This window comes from Carettochelys insculpta, chromosome 16 (genome assembly GCF_033958435.1).
Source record: "Carettochelys insculpta isolate YL-2023 chromosome 16, ASM3395843v1, whole genome shotgun sequence".
Classification (NCBI taxonomy): Eukaryota; Metazoa; Chordata; order Testudines; family Carettochelyidae; genus Carettochelys; species Carettochelys insculpta.
In genome coordinates this window covers 35,959,645-35,987,054 of record NC_134152.1, presented here as the reverse complement: position 1 = coordinate 35,987,054, position 27,410 = coordinate 35,959,645, and the positions used below count along the sequence as shown (strand labels likewise).

General features: G+C 44.7%; 1 protein-coding gene across 1 annotated transcript; it reads right to left on the bottom strand.

The window, feature by feature from the left end:
- Window positions 1-214: 214 nt before the first annotated feature.
- On the bottom strand, window positions 215-27,410 carry TBL3 (transducin beta like 3). The gene is made up of 22 exons (XM_075010760.1): window positions 27,275-27,410; window positions 25,191-25,242; window positions 24,978-25,073; window positions 22,540-22,587; window positions 20,996-21,137; window positions 20,093-20,177; window positions 18,893-19,063; window positions 18,476-18,551; window positions 18,243-18,339; window positions 17,254-17,465; window positions 16,939-17,080; window positions 15,935-15,993; window positions 15,013-15,116; window positions 14,039-14,189; window positions 13,176-13,406; window positions 12,162-12,232; window positions 10,877-11,033; window positions 10,413-10,471; window positions 9,800-9,903; window positions 6,415-6,486; window positions 5,616-5,774; window positions 215-5,169 (listed from the first exon to the last, which is right to left on the bottom strand). The coding sequence occupies exons 1-22, from the start codon at window positions 27,319-27,321 to the stop codon at window positions 5,054-5,056; spliced, it is 2,451 nt and encodes an 816-aa protein (XP_074866861.1). The 5' UTR covers window positions 27,322-27,410; the 3' UTR covers window positions 215-5,053.

The window sequence follows — 27,410 nt, the reverse complement described above, 5'->3', positions numbered from 1 at the left end:
CTCTGAAAGTTTGCTGCGTTTTTACCAGTGAAAGAGATTACACAGTAATAGCCTACTTAACCTCTAGTTATTAACATCACCAAAACAGAAGGTGCATGCTCAGCAAATAAGACTGTGCTACTGACCAGTCAGGATCAGATCCATCTAGTGAACTCCAATTTCTGCACCACGTCATTTGCAGTGTTGAGGTCTGAGAGCTCTGCTCTTGGGGCTGAGTCCTGGAGTTCATTCCAAAGAACTTCATTTAGGACTCCAGATTATACAGATTGAACCTCTCTAGCCTGGCACCCTTAAGACCTGACTGGTGCCAAAAGAATTTGCAGAACCACAGGAGGTTAATATCATCGAGAGGCATGACAAATCCTTCCACTGCTCACTGGGCTCTTAGAAGACATTTAGGGGTAAATTACAGCTAAATAGCAGCACAGAACACTGAGAGCCAGGACTGGTGGTTGGAAACAAACTTTATGGGATCACAGGAAACTTGGCCACACCTACGGTAAGTGTTCATCCAGCTAACTAACATCATGCTGGACCATGGACATTGCCAGACAAGAGAGAAAGTCAACCTGTATAGTGAACCTTGAGTCGCCCTTAACCAATTATTTTTGCTAAAATAAAAACTAAACGATTTTGTAACCAACCCTAACATATTGTAAAACAATCTTTTAGCCAATCAGACCCCCGACTTAACCAATTTCCACCTACCAAAATTAGTGAGGTAACAGAAACAAAGAACCAGAGACTGCTCAGAGAAACAATAGAGAAATGGGGACCATTAAAACAAATCAAGCACAAAGTAAGGATTTCACAGCCACAACTTGTTGGTAAATAACTCCTTGCCAGACAGAATGCTAAGAAAAAGTTTTCTGTAAGCATCTCAAGATTTGTTTCTGTATCAGGTGCTGAGGGGTTACTATCAGACCAGGATGGCCTACTTAGCAGGCTGGTAGTATATTGTTTTAATGTAATTTAGCAAGAATGTGAACACTCAATTTTCTACTTAGCTCATGGTTGCTGTTCTCCTAATCTGGCTGCAGACAGCGACCTCAGCCCTTAAAATATGGCCATAGGAAAGGTCTTAGCTTTAGAATTCACTAAGATGCTCCTGGAAAATCCTATTTTTATTTCAAAGGTATATTTAAGATATCTACCCAGCAGTAATTTAATTTCCCTTCTGTAAATCTGTTATTCTGACTTTAAGACATGCTTGTGATCTTTATGAATCAAGCAGCCTGCAAGGTGTTAATTGTTCTAAATTACATGTATTTATGCCTTGCTTGGATTAAATAGATCATCATCATCGCTCTTTGTTTTCTAGAAATCTGACACGGGACCCGGTTTATTTTATATTTCAAGGGTCTGTTAGTTTAGGAATTAAAATGTGGCAGCAATCTCAAGGCAATGAGTTTTTGGGATTATGGGCATAGGCTATGAATCTGCTCAGCTGCTACTGTAGACGGTCAGATTTCCCTGGGGATCTGCTGTGAAGTGGTCATATCAGAACACACATACAGACAAAACCTACATGAAAAAAATGTTCAGGCTGCAAAGTCAAACACTGGAAGGTTAGCAAAGGCCTGAATTAAGTTTGCCCCTGCGAAGAAACATTTCAAGTCACAGCTGCAACACTGGGTAACAGGCAAACCACCTGCCCCAGGATGGACTGTGGGGTGTACCGCACATCTGCACCTCCTTTTATCTTGAACAGTCCTTCTCTGAGAATCCCAGGACTCCTCATCTGGCATCCCTGGGCCTGCAGTGTTGTCATTTGTCTTACTTAGGGCTGCATGGAGGGGTGGGGAGTGGGGAGTTTTCAGAGGCTTTGCTTCCTTCCCGAATAAAAGGAGAGGCCCCTGCAGCTCATCCTTGAACCTCAGAGGCTTTGTTTACCCTCAACAGTTTAAAGCACAGTCTCCGAGAGCTCTAGGTAAACCACCTCTGCACTGAGAGTAGCTAATGGCAGAGGCAACATGCAGGGACTCCACAGGGGGCCACATGCACCTCCCCATGTGGGACCCCTCTACACTCACCATCAGAGGAACAGGCAGGCTGGGCAGAGCAGAAGGCGACGGCAGAGTAGGGGCTGGGAGAGGGCAAGATACGGGTGGAGCAAGGACGGGTGGGATGAACAGAGCATGGGCAGGGAGGGGCAGGGCACAGGGCCATGGGTTCTGCCCCTCCCCACCCACACCTTAGCCTCCCTCCTCTGGCTAATGGGACTGGAAGCACAGCTCCCGGTGCTTGTGACTTGGTACGGTGGGCGATTTTCATATCTCTGAGCCATAAAGTTACAGCGCTGTCAAGAGCCAGTGTAGATGTGGCCTAAAGCTCCACTGCCCAGTCACACCGCTCCTCTGTCATTATCTTATCACTGTCAGTCAAAGCCAATGATATTGGGACTGTCCCTCTAAATGCAGGCCAGCTCTGCACCAGCCCATCCTTTGAGTGCATTGCTTGTGTTACAGCTTCTCCTTGAGGACTGAAATACCTTCTTAAGGGACAGAGTAACTCACACCTGCTCCAAGACAGCATCAAAGCTTTGCAGCAAGGTGAGGAACTCCTGTTTCCTTTGCACAGCGAGAAAGATGTGGGCACGGTGCCAATGGCTGTGTGCAGTCCAAGAAAGCAAAAGCCATTAAGAAGTAACTTCCTGCTGCTCTACTCCCTAGCGATTGCATCTGCTTATGCAGTGTTCCAACTACTCCCTGCAGAGTGCAGCTACCTCTCCAGGCCTGAGCTGTCACGTGCCCGACCCCCCTCCTCTGCTCGTCTCCCTTGTTGCATCTCAAATTGTCCATTTCAACTCAGCTGGCACTTCCACCCAGGCTCCCAAATCTGGCATTGGTTCCATCTCCCTCTAGCCCCACACCTGGGCTGCAGGATGGGTCCAAATCTCACGGCTGCTGCTTCCCTAACAGTTCCACGAGCTAGTCCTGCTCTCTGGCTCCTCCGCTGAAATTCTCTTTACCCTAATACAAACTAGGCAAGGGTGGAACCAGGAAACACTCCAGACCAGCCCCTCTGCAGCCTGGGCCCTGCCCTTTAATGCAGCCGATCAGTGACCTTTCTCACCAGTGGGGCTGTCGAAGGTGAAAGCCTGAGGGGAGGGAATGGCCTACCTTGTAAATTCTGTGACTGCAGCGTGAGCAGCAAAGCTGCTCCAGCTCTCTCCTCCACTGACCGGCTCAGCCAGTCACCCCACCCCAGGCCACAATGAAGAACTCTCCCAGTACCAGCCTTGTACAGCTCAAGCCAGATGCATCTGTGCCATGGAGAGGAGCAGTCCAAGGTACAGGCTGCTGGCTCAGTGCAGAATGGGAAGAAGATGACGCTGAGCTTTTTCTCTTCCAAGGACGTGTTTTGCCTTCTCTCTGGCCACGCTCGGGAACATGCTCTTTGGATCTTGGTCAAGTCAAATGCATATGTAAGAAAGATGACGACAGGCTCTTACTACCCCATGTGAGATGCATAAACAACAGGAAGTCCCGTGGCACCTCACAGACTAACATATTTTGGAGCAGAAGCTTTCATAGGCAAAGACCCACAAAAGCTTATGTTCCAAAATACCTGTTAGTCTATGAGGTGCCACAGGACTTCTTGTTGTTTCTGGAGATAACAGATTAACATGGCTACCCCTCCGATACATGGTATATACATGGACTTGGACGCAGTGCACCTCAGAAAATGTGTGTAAAACAAGTAAGCAGGCAGGGTAGCGCTTTAAGCTGCTAAGTATAGACAAAGCCCGTGTCTTCAATCATCTGGTGGGGAAAAAAAAGGCTCAGAGCTGCCTGTAGGTTTCTAACACCACACTTTCAGCCACTCCCAGTGCTGAGAACCACTGCTCAACGAACCATTTCAGCTGAGGAAGGGCTGAGGGGTTATAAAAATGGAAGGAGCAGAAGCTGGGATGCACAACTGTTCAGCAGTCCCTTTTTTTCCTTTTTTCAATCCATGGGTGGAATAAATTTTGTTATGAGCACCAAGACGTGCACAACCAATAGAAACATGCTGCTGGCTGTGGGTGCTCTGCTGATCAGCTGGGGAACCAACTTCACCTCCATCCCTCAGTTTAGCAGCTCGTCAAGCTGTCATATTGTCCTACTTCAGAGGGGAATGAAGCTTAACTAAGTCTCTCAGGCATGTCCCTCTCCTGCGATGGAAGGCATTGAGTGTACAGCATGAGCACCAAATGTTGCATCTGAAGTGGAAACCAGCACTGGCATCAAAGTTCATCAAGCTCCAGCTGACGACAGGAGTGCTTGGTGAAGCGCTGGAAATGTCACACACAGGTGGTGGCTTGTGAAGTATTTAGCTGTAAATGTTTGTTCAACCAAGAACACAAAGGCGCCAATGTGCACAATTTGCAGAGGGAGTCAGGGTGCACAAGGGTGCAGATGTGCTGGGGTGCTAATGTACCGAAGTAGGTTAGCAAGCAGCTCAGTACCAATGAGATTTAGGACTTTACTCCTTATGCGTGTGCCATGATGAGCTGCCCAAATAGCGTCAGTGACACAAGTGCAGTGTATCCATCCCTGGAAACATTGTTTGTACTTGTCTTGTTCCTCAGCTAGAATGGAAAGCTGGTAACGTCCTCCATGCCCTGGTTACCCTAAAGAAAGGGCTCCATGCACCAACCTTCAACCCACAGGTACACAGAGCTGGAGTCTTAACAAGGTCACCCACAGTGAGGGATACCTCACTGGGGGTCAACATAGAGAATGCACAGGTACAGAGAGAATTCAGCAGTCCGCAGTGGTCTCCCAACAGGGTGCAGAGCAAATGACAGGAGGACCTTTCCTCTACAGCTGACAGCAGAGTCGGACTTGGGCAGGAACCCTCCTTATTTACAGCACTGACCAGGCAGCAGGTCCAGATTGGACTCGCTCATTTATAAAAATCAAACTTAAAACATTTATTATAAAAATCCTCAAACTGCCCCACAGGGTGGGATAACCAATAACGTTAACGCCCAGCCACTCGGTCAGTATGCACGTTCTTGGCTCAGCAGTCATTCTCCTCGGTAGACTATGAGCAGCATATGAATGGGTCATACACTCATGTCCTCCTCCCACGTGGAGGCATCTGCTAGTCTCATATTTTGCCACATGAAATCGATGAACATGGAGGCTTGCAATAAGCGGCCTAGTCTCTGGAAATGCCGTTCTGCAAAGAGGAATGAAAAATTAGGACTAAGCATAAAGGGTTACATTCCAGGAAAACCAGGGAAAATTCTCCTCTCTGTCCTGACTGAGGCTAAGAGGGGAAGGAAAGGGGTCTGAGTGTGTATCATCTTCACAGACTTTGAAAAATTAGTTTTCAGTGCTGGTGCTAAGACGCCAGGAAGCAATTACTCCTTCCCACCTCACCTCTTCAGATGAAGAGGAAGGACTGATGGGCCAATACAGCTGGGAACACTGGACTCTTGTCTACCAGCTCCAGGTGCAAGATGCAGCTAAAATACTTGGATCCAGGGCATGGCTGAGATCAGGCAGCATGTGCTGATGCTGGGAGAGCTGCCCTAGGTCCACCTCTGGATGGATAAGCCACTCAGGGAGACAACTGGGCCGACATCTGACCACAGCTGAGATGTGCTCTCCATTGTAACTCACCGGTGTAAGGCAGAAGGGATTCCACAGCAGTTTTAATTCCCTCATACTGCAGGAGACACTCTGGTGCTTCATGCTTCAGGAGGGTTTCAAGGACAGCCTGAGCCTCATGGCAGTTTCGAGAGTTTGTGTTCCATATCACCAAAAACTTCAGCACTGACTCTGTAGAGAAAAGCCAATAATTCAGGGGCGCGTGCAGTTCACAGGCTCGAGAGCGACATCAACGTACAAGAGATGCCTGTTTCCATACCTCTCAGGCCAGGCAAGCTCCAAGCATGACAGAGTGACCAACTTTGAGGGCAACAGTTAACTGTAGAATCCCTCACTGGGTTGACTGACACAGGGTGATTGTGAAGAACTAATCAGTAACATAGAGAAGTTGCCTTGTGAGCAGTGACAAGGAGGCAAGTCTCAAGGTTCTAAATCCTTGGTTCTGCTACTGACCCAATTCAGGCAAGTTACTCATACTCCAGTGTGCCTCCATTTCCTCAGCTGTAAAATAGGGTTAGTAGTATACAGTTGCCTTCTAGTGGTGTTGGATGGAAAATGCTACCAATGTGCAAAGGATCATTGTGCAGCAGCTGTTTGTGGCCACGCACCAGTCTGGAGTAGATTCAGGTGTATATCACCAGTGGCACCTGTACTGACAGAATAAACAAGAACAGCAGTTGTGCTCGGTGAGGGTAGGAGGCAAGTGTTGAAGGGTGACTATTAGGAAGATTCTGTGCCTTCTAACTTCTGTATAGGAAGCAAGTTTCTAATAAAAAAAATAGTTAGCCATGTGAGCAACAGCTCATCCAACCTTTCTGATCCTTTCGCAGTCGAAGGATGTTCTTTTCTAAGTTCTCTCTCCCATCCGCTTCCTTAAGGATAGCTAAAGGGGAAAGAGAAGAAACAAGAAATAATGGTATGATTCATTTCTAGAAAATAGAAAGATTAAAATAAAAAGCCAGATTTTGGAAGTAAAAGGTATCCCACAATTTGGGATAGTTTAATGACTGTGCAACATGATACCCTAATGGCTTCTGCTGTGAAAAGAAATGTGTGTGCCACTGCGTCCCTCACATCCAGGTACAATTACACATGCAAACTGAGCCTGCAATGACCAGCATTGCAAGCACAAGTCTTACTAACAGTGTCTTAATCTGGTGACAGCTGTGCACCTAACTTCTCCAAATTCAGACTCTGTGGGTACGTCTACACTTGCATTCCTCTTTCAAAAGAGGTATATTTGGCACCTCATTTGCATATTCTAATTTCAAAAAGGCTTCTTTCGAAAGACGAAAGCCAGTGTAGATGCTGCTCTTTCGAAAGTAAACCCATCTTCGAAAGAATCCTTCTTCCCTTTATTTAATAGGAAGGGGTATTCTTTCAAAGATGGGGTTTATTTTCGAAAGAGCAGCGTCTACACTGGCTTTCTTCTTTCAAAAGAAGCTCTTTCGAAATTAGAATATGCAAATGAGGTGCCAAATATGCAATTTTATACCTCATTTGCATACCTCTTTCAAAAGAGGAATGCAACTGTAGACGCACCCTGTGGGCATAAAACCTGGTCCCAGGAGAGACACTGACTTCAGGTAAAGGTGCAACAGCTTTAGCCATGGTAAAATTTAAAAGACTAAAGGCCGAGTCAGTAACGTTTCTTTCAGTAACAGCCTGTGGGGAAGAATATGAAAGAATCAAGCTCCTACATTTCATTCGTCAACTGTCACTCACCCCTGCTCTTCCAGACAACTCTCGCTTAGGAGAACGTAAGAGAGCAGACATTGTAAGAGAGGCTTCTCTCTACCGCAGACAGTGAGAATAACGTCTGGTGAGTGGAAGATTACTAATTATGCCCAGTATAAATGGAGCGTATGTTGCACTCCTCTGGTCAGACCCAGTCTAGGGCTGGTAACATTACCAGGTATTAGGGTTACCTGATGGTTTCCAGTGTGAAAGCCGGTCTCCAGGGGCACATAACTTCAACAAATTGTGATAACTTGGGTTGAAGTCTTTTGTGCTGGACAACTGCCAACCCAAGCTGAATTTGGGGGTGTGGGGGGAGGGAGAGTTTCAGCCATGCCATTCAGCTGTTCCCTAGAACGAGGCTAGGGAAAGAGGCACTGTTTTGTGCGTGCTAAATTCTCACAACCTTTTATCAGAGATGCTCTTGCGCTCCTATGCTTTGAAGCAGGACTTGAAATTCGGCAAGGAGAGCAGCCTTTGTATCAGTGATTGGCCTATCGCTGTCTCAGACATTTTGCCCCCATCATAAGCCTTTGAAAAGAATCACAATTTACACATGCACAGTAGAGACTGGCTACAGCTTTGCAACTCATTTCCCCAAAGATTCTGTCTACACTGGACATACTGAAGCTGAGGGCTGAGTTGAGCTCGCCCGGGAATTGCAGCTGGGCGGTGGAACGGAAGGCAGTGAGCCTGTCTCTCCAGGTGGGACCAGTCAGCACAGAAGAGGAATCTGCTTAATTCCAACACAGAGAGGAGAAATACTAGTTCTTTCAGCAACTTTTTTTGCATACACTTGAAGAATCTTTTAAGATACTGTTCTGTGTCAACACATTGCTCATGCCAGTGACCCACTGCAATTTACATTGGCCAAACTGGACAGTCTCTCCATAAAAAAATAAATGGACATCAAGAACATTAATGTACAGAAGCCTGTGGGTGAACACTTCAATCTCCCTGGACACTCAGTGGCAGCTTTAAGGGCGACAGTCCTGAAACAAAGAAATTTCAAAAATCAAATGGAGAGAGAAATCTCTGAGCTGTAATTTATTTGCAAATTTGACTCCATTAACCAAGGATTAAACAGAGACTGGGAGTGGCTCACAGCTTACAAAGGCAGCTTCTCTCCCCTGGGTGTTAATATCGCCGCATCAGACTCTGACAAAAGCTCACATCCCCCTGTCTGATCTAACTTGTTTTTTCCTGTTTTGATAAGTACTATTGATACTGGGCCATTTCCACCTTGCTGAATAGACCTTGTCTGCTCTGGCCCTCCCTTTTACTGGGACCCCACTCTTTAAATACCACTCTGAAACTACCCCCGCACTCATGCATCTGATGAAGCGGGTCTTTGTCCACGAAAGCTTATGCTCCAAAATATGTTAGTCTATAAGGTGCCACAAGACTTCTTGTTGTTCCCACCATCAGGGTTCATTTTGGTCAATTTCACAGTCATAGGAGTTTAAAAATCATGAATTTCACGGTTTTAGCAATTTAAATCTGAAATGTCAGAGTGTTGTAACTGTAGGGGGCCTGACCCAACTCTAAAGGCAGCAGCACAGAAATAAGGGTGGCATAATAGGATACTGCCACCCCTACTTCTCCACTATTGCTAGTACAGTGCTGTCTTCAGAGCTAAGCGTCTGGCCAGCAGCTACCCCTCTCTGGCTATCCAATTCTGAAGGTAGCACAGAAGTAAAGGTGGCAATACTGGGACCTACCTACAATAAACTTGTGTCCCTCCCTAACCCTCATTTGGGTTGGGACTCCCACAGCCTGAGAAATTCTGCTCTCCTCTGTGAAATCTGAACAACACAGTAAAAGTACACAGAAGACAAGATTTCTTAAAGAAGAACAGATTTCATAGTCTATGACATGATTTTCACTGCTATGTATTGGGAAGGGCCCCATAAAAACATGAAAGTTAAATCTAGTTTCTCTGCCAAACTCTAAACCTGAATCTGATCTCAGGGAGCACGAAACCAGCAACCTGCCCCATGGCATTGTGACGAGCTATTTGTGGAGTAACTGCCCTGAGCCAGGCTGTTGTTTAAAATACAGAGAAATGCTTCAGTGTAACAGTTAACCTTAGTAAAGGGTCTGGTTTCAGGCGGTTGGTTGTAACGATGAAAGCTTCCCTGTACTATAACTCAAAGGATAATCAGTCACTGTGCGCAATGCTTAGAGAAGCCACAGAGGTCTGTACAATGCTGTGTTTAACATCAGTTATAATCTGAACTTTCCTGAGATGTGCTTGTGCTGAGAACTCAGAGGAAACATTTGCTGTTGGGCACAATGCAGTAGAGAACCGGTGATTTCAAATCAGACAATGGAGGTGACCAACAAAGTGGGAAATAAAGATGGGATGCCTCTGGACTCGCAGTTTCCGTCTCCTTTACCTGAGAAATGGGCATGATTTGCAAGATACCAGGAAGTGCAGTTTGACAGCAGACACTTACCCTTGATCACTGTCAGCACTGTGTGCGGCCGATCCAAAGAGATTGCCAGCCCTAAAGCTTTCAGGTATTTTTTCTCATGAAGCAAGTTGGAAAGCTCTTGATCTCTGTAATGCAGTCAGGAAGGAGAGGTTGTCAGAGGTTCTTTGCTTGGGAAAACAAAATATTATGCAGCAAATTCAGTGGTAACAATGAATACAGATTTAGTGGCAAGAAGTTAATAAAAGTTGGCTTGCTTGTGAAAACCTCAGTGCCCTTGTAAGTATCCCAGCATTATGTCACAGGGTTTCCTGAGATATTCTGTCCTGGCTGATATAGGAGAACAAGAATGATGAGTAAGTTTCAGTGGTCTGACTGGGCTTATCTCAGCAGCACAGAACCATGAAGTTAATTGACTTGCAAATTAATAGTGATTATACAAAGACGTCATGGGAAGCAAAGGTAACTTACAGCAGAGATGAAAAGATTAAGAGGTATTATGGGACAGAGAAACAGATAAACAAAAGATTTGCTGTATGAGTTAGAAGACTGGGAAGGCTTTAAGAGCAGTTTCATGAGGTTGGCATGTAATAAAGGAGACAAAATATTATGCAAGGTATTGCTCAGGGTTACTTACTTCATAATCTGTTCCTCTTGCTTAGCCTGCTCCTCTTCCAGCTCAATTTCTGTGACATCCTTTAACAGATCACAACACAACAGCTGTTGATCTTGCTGACACAGTTTGATTTCCTGCCTGTCATTTCAGCAGAAGCCCATTTTCCAGAGAAAGCTCTTTAAGGGTGTCAAATGCTGCATCTAGCTGTTCACCAAATTATTTACAGCACCACAGACCACGCCCTTCCAAGCCATTGCTGGCACTCACATTATGCTGGCAAGCTGCTCCAGGCCATTTCTGGTGAAAAGTGACCAGTGCTGCTCTATAACCTTGAAATTAGCATCTGCTTATCCCAGTTACACAGCTGGGGAGGATGAGCAGAGCAGAAGTCAGGCAGCCTGGCTCCCAGTCCTGGGTTCTGACCCCCAGCCCACTCTTCCTCCATTCTCATCTTAAAGCAAAGTGAAAAGGACCCTATATGATACCTTCCACAGGATGACACAGGAATCGTTGGATGCTGTCACGACCATGTCATCCTGTTTGTTACAGTGGAGACCCCACACTTTATCTTCGTGATCATCTAACGTTTTCACACACTCATTTGTTTTAATCGTCCACAGTTTCAAGAGCCCATCCGAGCCGCTTTTGGAAAAGGGAAAGAGAAACCAACCGTAAGTCCGCGGATTTAAATCGGCCCTAGAAAGTCCTATCTTGCTCTTTTTTCCGTCAGAAGTGAGGGCTTGATGAAAGTAACAGCATCGAGAAGCCCTGACAGGTTAAAAGTCATTTAGAACTAAACCAAATGATGCTGTGAACATCTCCTTAAAGAATTCTATCTTCCTATTCACAGGTCAGTATCTGAGGCACTCAGAACCTGAATGTATGTAGCTTCCCTGCACCCTTGGGGGGCAAAGACAGTGCTGTTATCCTCATTGTACAGACAGGGAACTGGAGCGGAGAGTAAATGATTCACCTAGGGGCACACAGGAAGATGGTAACAGAGATGAGTGCTGACTTGTGTCTCTCAAGACCCAAGCTAGTATTCAAGCTGTTGAACCATCCTTCCTCTCTGAACCATGAGTTTAAAACTCCAAATTTACACCTTACTGTGTAAGCAGTTCATTGGCTTTCACCACTTCTCACTGCTCAGACAGGGCAAAGATCACTCATTCAGGTTTAGTTCTGTTTGTAACCAGTAAAGGCAAAAAATCCTTTCCTGGAGGGTTCTGCATTCATTTCTCTTTCACTGATTAACTCTTCCTCTGCTACTCATGCCAGCTACATGTGTGAAATGCCCCTCCAGAGCGGCCCCACATCCTGGATATATCTCACATCCCAGTGAGTTTAGGGAGTTCACTGGAACATAACAGTGCAGTTGCTGGATTATAGGTAAGTAGGGGGCAGTGCTATCACAGCTGAAAAACTCAGTGGAAACCCATCAATTTCTCATCAGTGCGGTGAACTTATAGTCTGCGTCTGAGAAAGGACTACAGCCGAGGCAGCCGGGGTTGCTCCATCTCACTGCTAGTTTGAGAATGTTCGGGGACTAGTTCAGTACCAGCGTGAGCAGGTCCAGTTACCACTGACTTCAGATGGAATGCCACCTGCTTACTCCATGGCTGAATGGGGTTCCCTCTCTGGTCACAATCTCACCTGCCATGCACCCTTCTCAGCCTGCGAAAGGGGATTTTCAAATCAACGGCTCAACCCTCTGCTCTTCAGTTCACTGCACTGGCCTAGCTCACTTAGGCTCCTGGAGAAAGTTCATACCTACTAAGCAGCTGTGTCCCACGGCTCACAAAAACTGTCTTGAGCACAGAGGCGTCATGACCTTCAAAAGTCTGAAGAGCGGGGAAAAATACAGAAAGTAACAGGAGATTAGACCATCATCCTTGCTGTGAAATGTATACTTGCAACACCAGAGCCAGGAGACAAGGGAGGGCCTGCTTTGCAGTTTGGGGCTACAAGACAGTTCGAAAAGGCATTCTGTTTTCACAAGAACTAAACCTGCACCTGATGTCTAGACAAAAAGTGCCAAGCAGGCAGGCAATGTCCCTTGAAAGGTGCAGGCTGGCGGAGGTGTGAGGGAAGTATGCACTCCAGTGTTACTTTTTAAAATCTCAGTGTAACTGCTTGAACCTGCAATCAAAGGTTAAACGCTCCTCTCCTCCTCACGCACAGTATGATCAGAGCGAGACAGGCGTTCACATTAACTGCATTAGTCAGCTGCTGAAAAGCTGACTTGCCTGCTTCATGGGTCAAGCAAATGTTTAGATACAGGTGAAAGACCACCACTGGGAAAGAGCCACATGGGGAATCAGAGCACTAAGCAGGAATAGGAGGGGGCAATTTAGAATCTGTCTTCTCATCATCACCATGATGAGACAAACTGACAGACCAGAGAGATGTTCTCAATTGAAGACCAAGGAACAAAATTATTTTACACCTATTTCCTTCAAGGCCCTGTCTGTGTCACATCAATCCAACCTTTTTCCCAACAGTGGAAGATGTACACCCTCTGCAACCAACATGCACTGCCCCTGGGTTGGTCAGAGAAGAGAGGAGGTTGCTCAGGAGTATTGCTAAGGAGCTTGTGTCTGGGCACATCTCAGATCCCATCGGTGTGGAGAACAAATCCAAGCCTGAATAACTTTCCATCATGTTGGCAGTGTCATTACACTTCTGCTAGTCTGGCCAAGCCATGTCAGTCTGTAGCAGCCCTGATGGATCTCTACCTCATCCAAATGTTTGTCTAGATGGCCCAAGAGTTTGAATTTTCATTACCTTCAGGCAGCTGAAGTCCTGAAGACCCCACAGCTTCACAGTGCCATCTGCAGAGGAGGTGGCCAAGACTTGATCCACAGGAGAAAACTGTACGCACCAGATCCCACGTTTGTGTCCAGAGAAGATGCCCACCAGAGAGCAATCAGGACAGGACCACAGTTTGGCTGACCTGTCCTGTGAGCCAGTGGCAATCAGTTTGTCATTTGGAGAAACTGCCACGCTATTTATATCCTAGACAAAGTAACACAAAAGGAGCAAAGCAGTGAAAATTTTTTGCCAGCATTAATCAATCACCTGAGAAGAGAGAAGTGACTGTAACAGATTCTGGCTTTGCTCATTCTGAGATCTCAAAATGTATTGTTCCTGGAACTTTGTTTTACAGCTAAAACGCTTAACATGTTCTATCCTGTCACAGCTCAACTAACGAAAACATCTTCACAGGCTGTGATCTCCCCAGCACAAGCCAAGTCCCACTGACTCCATCTATCTCATACAGACATCTGTTGCTTGTACGGATCTGAGATTCATAGAGGTAATTAAAACATGGGAATGACACCCACAGAGAAAGAGGGAGGAGAAAAATACATGCCCTGTCTTGGGAAATTATTTTTTTAAGAGAAGAAAACAAAGAGCTTCAGGGTTGGGGTGGGGATTTCTTTGGCCTGCACTTTCCAACCATCAGTTTTCCTTATCTGATGTCAGTGAAACTTATTTCATCAGCCACATGATTGTCTGTCATACACAAACATATGTTTTACTGAGCTCTGAATCAAGCTGCCATAGGCCTTCAGAGCACTGAGCGTAAGAACTGCCTCATTGAGCCTTGAAATAGAAGAACCTCCACAAGCCCGTGGACATTTTACCTTGTCATGACCCTTCTCAGTCACGTGGGCATGAAGGATTTCAGGGCCCGAGATCAAACCTGCTTTTGCTTTGACAGTGAGGGACTCCGGGAGATTCCAGACTTTGATCGTACAGTCTTGGCTGCTGGTGACTACAAAGCTCTCTTTCATTCTGGAAGCAGGAGTGTGGGGAGGTACAAGGAGGGAAAATGTCAAATACAAAATGGCAAAACAATCGCTACATCTGCATGGAGAAGTAGTTTTCTTTCTCTAGCACCATCCTACGCACTCAGTTAGGATTTCAAACAGCTACATGGCCTTACAGTTTTCAGAAGTTTCAGTTCATTTCACTTGAACCCTTATGACAGCCCCCAGGAGTTCACAGCAGACACCATTATGCCTCTGGCCAAAGATCACTTAATCCAAGGGAGCTTTTGAATATGGAAATTGGATGGCAAAAAGGAACAAAAGTGAACAAAAGAAAGTATAAGCCAGCAAGAGTTCTTAACCAGTTCTATTATTTCTGTGTTTCTCTGCTGTTCCAAACCCCACCCTCTCTGATTCACTGTAACCTAACCCAGAGCCGCACAGTCCAAGGCTCCTGAAGCTTTTTGTTCTTCTACACAGACGTGAGCCAGGTTGACAAAGAGCAGAAGTTAAAACACAAGAGCCTCTTCCAACTTCGTAACATTGCAAGTCTACATGTTCATCCTGGCTAGCCCAAGACAACGCAGAGGCAGCAGCCTGAGTCTGCTCAGTCTGTGGTTTCTTTATTATGGACACAGCTCATGAATAGCTCAGTGATTAGAGCACTGGCCTGGTAAACCCCATGTGGTGAGCTCAGTCCCTGAGTGGGCCCTTTAAAGGTGTCTGTCAGGGATGGTGATAGGTACTGCTGTGAAGGCAGGGCATTGGACTCAATGACCTCTCAAAGTCCCTTCCAGCTCTATGAGATATGAGGATATGATATGTAAGAAGAACAGTGCCTCTGTTACCTTGAACAAGAGAGTGCGCCCACTCCATGGGTGTGACCCAATCCTTCAGCCACACAAGTCACCTTGCCTGCTTTATCCATCCGCCAGACCCGAAGACTTCTGTCCTGAAAGAGGAAAGTGGTTATACTTTTCAGACAAGTGAATAGATTTGTAATACAAAACCAATACATGTGGTATTGTCTACTTAAAAAAATAAAACCTCTCCCTGAGGTCTCTGCATCATCTCCAGGCACAGACAGACGGGGGTTATCCTGTCACGGGGGATTCCAGCGTATGGGTCCAAGTGATGAGGCCTACATGTCTATGATTCTGTGCCTACGAGGTTACCTGTGTTCATCCTCCTGGGCTTAAAAATCTTTGAAGAGGATTCCACCACCTCCCTAATAATCTATTCTAGCTATTCTTAGAGCTAGAAAATTCTCCTAATATTCAGCCTAAAGCTCCCTTGCTCCAAAGTAAGCTATACAAATTAATTTTATTGAAAAGCTAAAATTTACATTACTTTATTTTTGACAGCCTGCCCTTTGTTTCCTTACTGCTGATCATGTAGGCTACATATTGCCCCCAGCCACTTTTGTAGCAATGAACAGCTCTGAGCTCATGTGCTGGAGACAAACTCTTACTAAAAGTGGCACAAGCACTAAAGATCCCAGGAAGATAAAACAACTGGAATTTCCTGTTGTGCCAGTATAATAAAACAAAACCATATTTTTCTAATGACTATATTAAAACATGACAGGAATAAGGAAATAAGATTTCAAAAAAGAGTTTTAACATCTCTGTTTCAAAGGCAGGGTGGACAAAAGTTACCCTCAGCACAAAAGCCCCTTCCAAATTCAAGAAAACTGCCTGCAGCAATTAAGATCACAGTAAGCAATGGGCCTTACAAAGCATCCAGGCAAAGAAATATGAAATATATTACCTTAGCACAGCTAGCAAACATTAAGCCTTTTCTGAAGACATCCAGGGCAAGAACAGTTTCTGAAAGGAAAGAAAGCAGCAATTATAGTTAATTAGTTTTACAGCTGTAGAACTTCAGAGTCTCAGCCATGGACTAGAACCATATTGTCCTAGGCCTGGTTCAAACAACACAAAAAGATTAATTGTAAGCAATGTTCCCACTAATCTTTTCCATCCATGCGCAGAATAAATTTTTATGAGCACCGAAGCGTATGCAAATGTGCACCACCAGCATAAACAAAACCTAGCTGTGGGTGCTCGGTTAATCAAAAGGGTGGCACTGGAATCACTTCTGAGTGGCTGCACTAGTGCACAGCTTACAGGGAACACAGGCTGAGTTAAATATAAAACATGAGACAACAGATGTCGGCAGACAGTTGGGCAGAACAAGAACATGGGGCACACCACCACGCTAACCACTGTTGAGTTGCTGTAATGGCTATGAAACAAAAGGGGAGTTCTAAAAAGGGTTCTGAAGGACAATGAGTTTGTTGGATGTTTCCAGGGAGCACTTCCCACACACGAGCAGCAGCAATGCCTTATTTTACTTAGGCAACAGAAATGCATGAAAAATGCAGCGTCCTGCCCTCGGGGGAGAAGGGAAGCTCTGTGAATTTAACATACCTATGCTGTGAGCTGTGCTGTTTGGCTTGGTCTGGGGTGATATGGTTAGGCACACTGACAAAGTGCACTGACAATCAGTGGTGGCCATTGCCACCCCACTCCATCCCCAGGTAGAACTTCAGGGGATTCCGTTGCTGGTGAAAAAAGCTAAACCAATAACCCTGGAGAACAAAGGCTTCCCACTGCCTGCAGAGTTCATGCCTCCATCCTGCTCTGGAGAACTAAAGGGCATTGTTGCCTGCACACTGACGAGTCTTAGGAGGAGAGAAGCGAGTTCTAGGGGTGACCCACACAGACCCCTCCCTGCCTATCAGAGCTGGTAAGCTCTTGGTCCCCGCACACCTGTGTGGCCATACAGGATCTGGCAGTGTGATGTTGCCAGCTCAAACACTTTCAGCTGAGGGCTGTTGGTAGCCACAACAACGTGGGAGTCAGCAGAACCAAGGAACCGCACATCCAGAACCTCATCGTTGTAACCTGCAAACTGAGGGCAACAAAACAAGAGACAACTTATTAATGAACCTGTGTTCTGCACATAGAGAGTGGATCTGAGGAGCAAAGGGTAGCAACAGCTAGTGAAGAGGGAGCCATTAGATATGTTGTATCAAGGCATCAGTAGGGGGAAGAGGAGGGGCACTGAGATTTGGTACATGATACCTGCTTTCTAAGCTGAAGTGTCTGGGCATCGTACAAGAGAATATTATGTTCAGCAGTCACAGTTGCGATCTCATTTTTTCCCGGCACCATCATGCAGTGCGTTAGACTGCGCACGCTGCCCTCCTCTTCCTCCTTGATGTCCACGTGTCGGTAGGGCACAGACTGGGTGTACACACAGGCAGCTGTGGCGGCTTCCCATATGCGCAGGATCCCTAATGCACGGGATGCATACTGTCTGTAAGTGGCATTACATTACTGCACAATACGCTCAGAAAGGCCCTCTGAGGGACAGCCATTCAAACGCCACCTTGTCTATAGGCAAGAGCTGTGTTGGTTTAACGAATGGTGTGATTTTTGCACTGATTTAGCCAGAGGGATGCAAAAGGCTGCCTGTACACCCTGACTTTGAGCTGAGCCAGACTTAGCCAAAATTCATTAGGAACAGGTGAAAGTGAGACCAAAAAAAAGCTACTCAAAATAAAGTGTCCACAGAGGGGTTGCCACTGTGTTAAAACTCAATTTCATTTAAACCAGTGCAATTTTCTCATGTAAACATGACCCTCAAACAGCAGGTGTTTTCTAAATTAAATAGAGATTATGAAAACTGAGTAGGCGTTCATCCTCCCCCTCATGCCCAGGGTATCTGGGACTGTAAAAGCAGAGAGGGGGATGATGAAAATACAAGACAACAGGAAGGAGGCTGAGCCCTGAGACTAGCTGGCCACCAGCGTTCCCTCTGTTTTTTCCATCCATGGATGAAGTGTATTTTGCCATGGGCACCAAAGCATGTGCAGATGTGCCCCACCAATAGAAACACATGCTGCTGGCTGTGGGCACACTGCTAATCAGCTGATTGGCACCTGAATCGCTCCTGGGCACTCCCCCAAGTGCTCAGGTTAAAGGGAACACTGCTGGCCACAAAGCACAATTTACTTCTTACACCAGAGGCTGGTAGTGACATGATAGGAAATTCCAAAGGGCTCATTCACCTTTGCTCCCAGCTGTGAGAAAGTGAAGCCCTTGTTTCTTCACGCCCAAGCATGAGAAATCTCCATCCTGGGGTAACAATACTGCAGCCTCCACACTCTGCAAGAGTCAGTGACAAATCATGAGGAGCAGTAAAAATCTGCTTACTTGTACATCCTCGACAGCCACTTGGAACCATGAGGAGGTCCTTTTTCTCCCACCTACAGATCAAATACCCCCCAGACAGTAACCTCACCTCATATACAGGGACAGTCCTCTGGGCTTCCTTTGTTTTCAGGTCCCATACCATACAGATTTTATCACGACCAGAACTGCAACAAAGGTTATAAAGAAAAATTCACTGCCAGCACCTTCTAACCATGGAGCTGTGGCAAGTCAACCCTGCTCTAGATCAAGTGTGTGATGAACAAAGACACACACACTCCTGTGAGACAGGTCAGTGTTATCACCACTTTACATGTGGGGTCACAAAGACATAGATCATGACGAGCTGAAACTCTGACCCACAACCTCTCTATTCCTTGGAGCTCCAACTGCGCCTCGGTGCTCCTTTCCTTCGCTCAAACAGCAAACCCAATGAGCAGCAGGAGAATGCCACATCTTCCTCGGAGAGGAAGCCAGCTAAGATCTGATAAGTTTATAACAACTTTACCTGATAAGTGTGTCCCCATCTGCAGTGAAAGCCAGAGAGGTGACAGCACTGTAGTGGCCATCGAGAGAGGCGACACACTTGCTGGATTTCAGATCCCAGATTCGGATTTTATAATCCACTGAGGAGGAGAAGAGCTGCAAGCGGGAGATATCAGGATGGAACTCAACAACGCTAGCGAGAGAGAGAGAGAGAGATTAACATAATGTAGGCAAAAACAATCAGCATCAGAAATACCATAAATGTGTTGCATCTATGACAGATCATTTATATTAGCTGAACTGCGTTGAAATTACTGACCCCCTTTGAGAAATCTCAATTATCCACATGCTGCAAACTGGAAAAATTTAACATAGGTCTTTGCCCTGTGAAATGCTCTCAGGAGTCCATAAATTCTTCACAAAGTTCCTTAACCACATTATCTCCTTCCCCACCTTTTCCTCCCATAGCAACAGTCAACTGTAGCCCAGGTCCCTCCTGTCATGTATCAAAAATCAGAAATAGTTTTGGACCTGCTCCGCAGTCATTTGCATTCCCCTTATCCAGGATGCTCTTCTTACTCAGTCATTTCAGGATAATTCTAATGTCCAGACTGCGATGGCGCCAAAAGAATTGGCAGCAATTATAATCATACAGCAGAATCATAACTATATTCTGAATACTTCTGTTAACTGAGACTACATTATAAACTTAAGATAACACAGAAACAGCAAGCACTGATCACTTTACCCAAGACTGAAATGCTGCCCCCTCTGAGTTGCCATACAGCAGCTGTTTAAGACAACCCAGCAACACTTCACAATAACTTAGGCTAGAGAGAACAATCCTGCGCCCAGAGGAAAGCACGGGAGGTGGAATTTGGCCAGGATACAAGGGTTGTCACTCTTATTCTTAAGAAACATGCTTGGTTTCTTTATGGGGACCACAAGGTCACTATCACCAAGCATAAGTACTCCATCAGCATTAGCTCAGAAGGCTGCCTACTGTTGAGTTAGCTTTCACAGACTAGACTTACAGGATGGGGAGCTCTTCTCTGCTCCCTGACTTTGCCATGTGAACAGAATTGGGGGTCACAAACCCAGGACCTGAGCTGTTGCTCCTTATTTCAGATAGCACATCTGAGTGAAATGTCAGTGTTTCAGTAACACACTCTCTGCTAGTTTCCCTAATCGAAAAGGGAGGGCAAGAGGATTTTCTCCTTACTGTACAACCCCCGAAGAGCCTTTCAGGTTATGCGTGCAGTACTGTTTGACTACATCCCAGATCTTAATGGTGCTGTCACAGCCACCTACAAGAAGAAAGGACATGAAATAATTAACAACAGAAATGGGCAACACAGCAGGGCTGGGACACTAGCAGTTGTACCAGCTTCACAAGCTACAAAAGCAAATGAGGGAAAAGGAGAGAGAACAGTTAGGGCTAATCTATATCCACATGAAGATCAACCGTGAGAAAATTGACCTCTCTGGGCTCAGCTGTCTACCCGTGTATTCCTTGCTATCGTGTGGAATAAGGGATGTTGACACAAGACTTCCAAGTGCCAGACTACACTAGGTAAGAACGTTGATTCTGATACGTTGATTCTAGCTACGCTAATGTATAGCTAGAATTGCATATCTGAAATCCATTTTCTTCCCTAGTGTAGACCTACTCCAAGTCACAACAACCACCAAGAAGGATCTAAGGAATAATACTTTGCATTTCCAAAGAGCTTTGTAAGTATTAACTCACTGATACTCAAAATAAACAGATAGTTACTGTTCTTACTCAAGAGATTAGGACCCCAAGACAGAAAAGTTAAAGGACTTGCCCAGCCCCGTACACCATCACCAACAGAAAGTCAATTTCAGAGCTGGGTTTCCATGTATGTGCTCAGGCCATCAGACAAAGTTACATTTTAGGTGCACATGACATTTGGTAGAATGGTCAATTAATATTTTTTACACATTGCAACAAGAAGATATTTTATAACAGGAAAGTTTTGAGAGGCTCTTAATTTTTTATTTAATTAAAACAGCAAAGGTCAGTGTCTACTGTCACAGAACTTAGGCCATTTCATCACAGAAACAAACTCCCCATTAACATGACACAGAAGTCAGACTGTACCTGTGGCCAACAAAGTGGAAGTAGGGTCAAAGTTCATGGTGGCCACTGGTGCCGTATGCATTGCTTTCCATGTACGTCTACACTTGTTCTCTCGCCATTCCCACTGCTTTAACAGCAACGCCCGACTTCCCGTCACAAGAATCTAACAGAAACGTGCAACAGGAAAAAGAGAAAAATACAGATATGAAGTTAGCCAGGGAGTACATTCACATACTGTGTTATACTCACAGAGGAATTTAGAAAACCCAGAGGCAGACAAAAAACAAGAAATTTCAGTTACTAAAACAACCTAATTCTGAAACTTATTTCACAACATTTTTAATCGCAAAAGCCATATGAATAGCAGACATACAGCATGTAATATGTAATTACATCACCATGCTATGGGATAGAAATGCAATGATGTGATGTAAAAAAACAGACAAAATTCCCTCTCTTCCCAACTTCAATTCCTACATATCAAGTAAGTTTAGAAACAACTGCTAGTCTTTCAGAAATAAGCATAAATAATAACAGCTAATAAAGGGCTTTTACAATAAATAGGCCTAAAATATATTGTAATTATGAGATGTAAATAAGTTAATAAAATGCCAGGATAAACTAGAATAAATGGTGATGGGGGAAGATGCAAAAGGGACCCAGAAGCAATTAGTACAAAGAAAAAGGTTTATTCATATATAACCCAATGAATGTGTTCAATGTTCAGAAGTGTTTAGGTCAGAGTAACATCTTTGGCTTTCTGGGCTCACGTACATGATCAAAATTAATACCATAGGTTCCAATCCTGCTAACTCAAGCACAGGCATATTTTCAAGAATAGATTTACAGTTAGCTCACAGAGTAAGTTAAAATAGCAGTTGGTACAATCTACACATATGCACAAATTGAATATATTTCATTGTATCCCTTTGCCACGATGTTGAATAGTAACAGAGAGATGGCCATGTTTATCTATATAGCAAAACAAAGAAGTGTGTCTATCCCATGAAAGCTCACCACTTAATAAATTATTTTTTGCTCTGCCACTATACTTTTGTCTTCTTAGATTATAAGACTTTTGAGACAAAGAACATTTCCTTACATGTGTTTTTCCTGAGCTTCAATAAAGTTTGAATCCAGCCCGCAACTTGCGGGTACTACTGTAACTTTCCCTTTAAATTATGCAGACTGCAAGTTTGGGGGAAGTAGCACTTAAAACTGCACAAAATGTATGAGAAATAAAAGATGGGAATTGGGAATAAGGGAATTTCAAAGTGTTGGGTTTATTTCGAAGGGCCCTCATCTATACAGCCAGTCTGCGTTTCAAAAGCAGCACTTTCAAAGCATGACTGGCCACTATTATGCTAATGAGGCACTGCATATGCATGTCAGCACCTCAACCTGTTTGAAAGTGACTCATTAATATGCCCCTCTGAAAGGGAGGAGCATGCACAGACACGGCCTGAAAGTGCAGGGTGACTCCATGCAGAATAGTCTCATGCTCATTTATGGGACCTATTAAAATGGGATGAAAAATAAAAAACCAAATGTAACTTGTCACATACCTCATCATCAGGGCTAAGAACAAATGATGTAATGTCCTCTTGATCATCCTACAAATGGAAGAAAGAGGAAGTTAAATCACCTGTGCAATATTTTTAAATGCCACATTGCCCAATTTGCAGGTTTTATGTTGCCTACACATGCTTCTTGCACTCACTGAGCGTGTGCTTCATCTCAAAAGCTCCTGCGGAGGAAACTGCCGAACACCTACAAATAAGGAGGATTAACAAGACAGGGGAACATTGTATAGGGCTAAGGAATTGTAGTTCCCCCATTACCTCTTGTAGTAAGATGAAGGCCTAAGCCTAAGACCTGGTCTGAGGCCTAGCTAACAAATGGAGAAACATGACTAACATAAAGTAAAGCTAAGCTGTGAGCAAAAGGCAGGCTCCCAATAACAGAACTTGGCACAAACAGCACTGAAAGTGCAAAACACTAATTGTTAATCAGCCCAGGGGCAGAACAGTAACTGGTACCAGTCATAAGTTGAAATCACATGGTATTGCCAGCTCATTAAAAAAAGCCTTGTTACCTACTCCTCACAAATACAGACCCAGGTTCAGGAAAGGGTCTAAAATGACAGAATGATGGATAGAGATGATCTAATCAAACAGGAGGATGGGAAGTAACCCGACACATCAGCAATGAGGTGTGATTTGCTTACAACTGCATATCAAATGGTGTCTTGGGGGAGACAGTTTTTGTATGATCTTGGAGGAAGTGAGTATTTCCCAGTGATTCAGTCATTCCACTGTGGCAGAAACATCTGCGCATTGGTTCAGTAGACTCTACTTGACAACTCTTATTGTACTTTAACCTACAGTAAACCTCGCTGAGCACCTTCGATCCTTCTGTGGTCTCTGAGGCCCTTGCAGGGTCTTCTGTGATCATTGGGCTCACATCACTGAAGACACATGCAAGCAGCCTTCTGGTTATCATCATCAATGGAGCCAAAGACCCACAAAGACACCACAGCAGTACATCTGCCAAACTACAATCTCTCCTTGATCAAGCAGTTCCAACTTGTGGAGGTGGGGGACAGTAACAGAAACAAGAGAGAAGTGTGTGAGTGAGATCTCTTCCCAGAGAGCTGCTTCTAGCTTTCATTTCGCTCATGTCACTGTCAAGTGCAGATTTTCATTTCAGCAACAATCCAAAAGTGAATAACTTCCATAGAGACTGTTCACAGCCAATCACTAGACCACCATTTCCTACTCTGACCAGAAAGCTCCTGTGCTGACTATTTCACTTCAGCCTACCAGCATGTCCACGAGTACATCTCAGCACCACATTACCTGGGGGTCTGAACCCTACTAAACCAGCTTCCCATGATAAATAACAAGTACATAAAATCTGTCATGCTGAGTTAGACCAATAGTCCATCTTCTAGCCCAATATCCTGGCCTCAGGACAGACAATGCCAGCGCTTCAGAGGGAATGAACAGAAGAAGGCACTTCTGAGTAATCCATCCTGTTGTTCACTCCCAGCTTCCCGTAGCTGAAGGTTTAGGGACACATGGAGCACGTGATTATATCCTTGACCACCTTGCTAACAACCACTGATGGACCTATTCTCCATGAGCTTATCTAATTCTTTTTTGAACCCAGTTATGTTGTCTGTTGTGTGAAGAATGACTCTATTTTTTGTTTTAAACCTGATGGCCTATGAATTTTGCCTTGTGACACCTGATTTTTGCGTTATGACACAGAGGCAAATAAGATGTTCCTATTCGCTCCCTCCACCCATTCATGGATTTTATAGACCTGTAACATAGCCCTTACCTTTCCTCTCCATAGCCCTCTCTCTTCTAAGCTGAACAGCCCCAGTCTTTGTCTATCCTCATACTGAAGATGTCCCATATCTCGATCACTTTTGTTGCCCTTCTCTGTACGTTTTCCAATTCTAGTATATCTTTTTAAGAGGGAGGGACTGGAAATGCATGTAGTAGTCAAGGGGTAGCAGAGATTTATATAGTGGACCAGTACTACATAGGCCCCACTTAGATTCGTAGAAAAGCGGTTTATTCAAGAACAAAAAACTGTGTAGTACAAAAGTATTGGAGAAAAATATTCCATTTTATTCTATGTGCAGAGAGCGTTTGTTCATTGAACTCAGAACTGCTTCTTTGTATCAAAGAAAAAGGCTCTCTTTTATACCAAGACATGAAACTGTATTAGCCACTTCCCAGCCAGAACTAAACTTTTCAAAGGTTTTCAAATCTCAATGTAGCCAGTGTCATAGCAAATAATTATCGTATCTGTCTGGATTTGGATACGTCTCTCATTCTTCAATAACCTAACTTTCCTCTCGATGCCCAAGTAGTAAAGGTAAAACACCCTTTGAAAGTCACTTCATAACATAACAATTAAATGCATTATACTTTAGTAGAGAAAAAGTGAATTTAGAAAACTTTATTTAGTTTGATTTGCATCTTCTCACCTGTTCAATGCTGTGAACAATGGCTCCTGTTGCTATGTCCATTATATTTAGTTTCATCCCACAGGGGCAAAACATGTGTTTTCCATCTTGACTTATCTGGAGGAAAATAAATAAATAAAAAAAATTGGTGTATGTTTTTAATGCATTAGTACCAACATGTTGTTTACTTTTCTCCCCAAGATTTCAGTTAAAGATTGAGGGGTTTCACCTTACTTGAATTTTCCCTCCTTTGTAGAAAGGCTCAATTTTCCTAGCCACAGCATAGCTGAAAGGAGAAAAAGAAACACAAACAGAGAAAGAGTTAAAATAGACTAATTTGTTTACACGATTTGCATTACAAGCACTTTGAAGTTATTATTTAAATGCAGAAACACTGCATGTATACATCTTAAATCTGCTAGGAAAAACACAGCTAAATAAAACATCAGAAAATAAAAAAGATCAACATGTACTATGTATGGAAAAAAACTGATTATCTGAGTCATGTAACAACAACTTAAATTACAGTAAAATGCTTCTAACTGCCCAAATCTATTCCTGTAATGTATTTTCCTTTATGAATCCTTGCTTCAAGCTTGTGAAGACAAGGGAATCCAAACAACTACTCTGGATTACCCAGAACTGTTTTATTATTTTGTACAGGAACTAGTGATGGTTGACATTTTCAAAGAAAAATGCGCTATCACACTAGAAGCGTCAGAGGCTGACATAGCAAACACACCCCAATGAGACAGCATTATAACCACCCATGATTCAGCTCGCATGTTATGTGTAGGTGATCTGGAACAAAAACTTTGACTCTAATGGAGCAGTGTTAAAAGCAGTATAAGCACAAAATGTGCTTATTTTCCCTTACAACTGTGATCACAGTAAACATCATTAAAAACATACAGGATGTAATAGGCGATAAGACACTATCAAAAGTGGGTTTGACGAATCCTAAAGTTCTCTACAGTGAGCAATCATTCTGTATTAAATCCACCCAGCTTTTCCTTAAGGAACTGAGACCAACATGAAAGATGTAAAGCCCTCACTTTCAGCGTTCTCTGTGGATGTTATTTAACAACTACTAAGAGGCAGCACTTGGGAGGAAGGGAGGAGAGCCAGGAGGTAGTTATGGTTCAGGGAAACCACTGGTCAGGGAAAAGCAATGAATATCTGACAAACCTGATACATTAAACTGTTTCATATCTGGCATTCTATCATCTGGAACTTTCAAATAACTGACATTTTAACTATAAGTAAATTTTAGTTATGTTTTTTGTAAGTACAATATAGTGAAAGTATATACAAATAAACACAGCAGATACAATGTAAGTTTACAATGTACAATACTACTGTTGTTGGTAAATAAAGTATTTTGCATACATTTTTGTTTGTTTCTTAATATATAATTTTTCTTTTCTTTAGTGTTATACATTACTAGTTATTCCTCTCTTGTATCTGGAGTATGTGATTATATGGCAACCTCCCAATCCCAGGGCTGTGGGATATGAAAGAGTTTACTGTGTAACACCTATGTCACAGAAACCTGAATTGTGCCATCTGCACTACAGCACAGAGAGGGGCCTGGCTGCCTCTGTAGCCCCCTCTCTGGGAAACACTTTGTGCCACAGTGTCCCCCTCTTGCCACAGGAACACCAGTGCACTTCCAGGGATGGCATAAACATACCTCTCCCCCTTGGGTGTGTGTGTGGGGGGGGAGGGGGGAGGCAGTACAGACAGAATGCTTTGGGAGTGCTCTAGGATAAGCATTTGGGGGTGAGGGGTAGCTCAGTGGTTTAAGCACTGGCCTGCTAAACCCAGGGTTGTGAGTTCAATCCTTGAGGAGGCCATTTACGGACCTGGGGCAAACAGATGATTTCAAACAAAACAAAAAAACCTGTCAGGCATGGTGCTTGGTCCTCCCAAGAAGGCAAGGGACTGAACTCAATGATCTCCCGATCTCTCTTCCGCTTTTATGATGGGTGTATCGCCATGCTATTGTTACGCTTTCCAAATTTCTGAACCACAAAGGGCCCCGCAGGCCTCTTTAGCATCCTGGGGCTCTCAGCTCTGTCCACCCCCATGGCCCCTTTCGCTCCATGAGACACTCAGCCTCCCACCCCTGACATCCCTCTCTGGGGATCTCCGAGGCCCTCTGCCCCTCCCCCCACGTCCCTTTTGGCTCCCGGGAGTCGGTCTCAGCCCCCTCGCAGCCCCATTCCACCCTCCCCTCCCCCTTCGACTCCCTAGGGCTCTCAGCTCCCCCCCCACACCTCGGGGCCCCTGTGGCCCTCGCGCTGCGCGTCGCTCACCTGGTTTTGAAGCGCACGGGGGCGCTGGCGGGGCGAGGGGCCGCCATGCTCCCTCGGGGCCCCTCAGCTGCTCAGAGTCTCCGAGCCCCGCTCGCGCGGAGCACGCACGTGCGCTTCCGGCAGCAGGTTGCCATGG

Excerpts from the sequence above, each read along its gene's own strand:
- TBL3 (XM_075010760.1), bottom strand. The coding sequence starts at position 27,321 with ATGGCGGCCCCTCGCCCCGCCAGCGCCCCCGTGCGCTTCAAAACCAG. Across the intron at positions 20,178-20,995 it reads TTCCACTTTGTTGGCCACAG|GTGGCTGTGACAGCACCATT; the intron begins GTACAGTCTGAC and ends TTCTTCTTGTAG. Across the intron at positions 6,487-9,799 it reads AGTGCTGACAGTGATCAAGG|CTATCCTTAAGGAAGCGGAT; the intron begins GTAAGTGTCTGC and ends TTTCCCCTTTAG.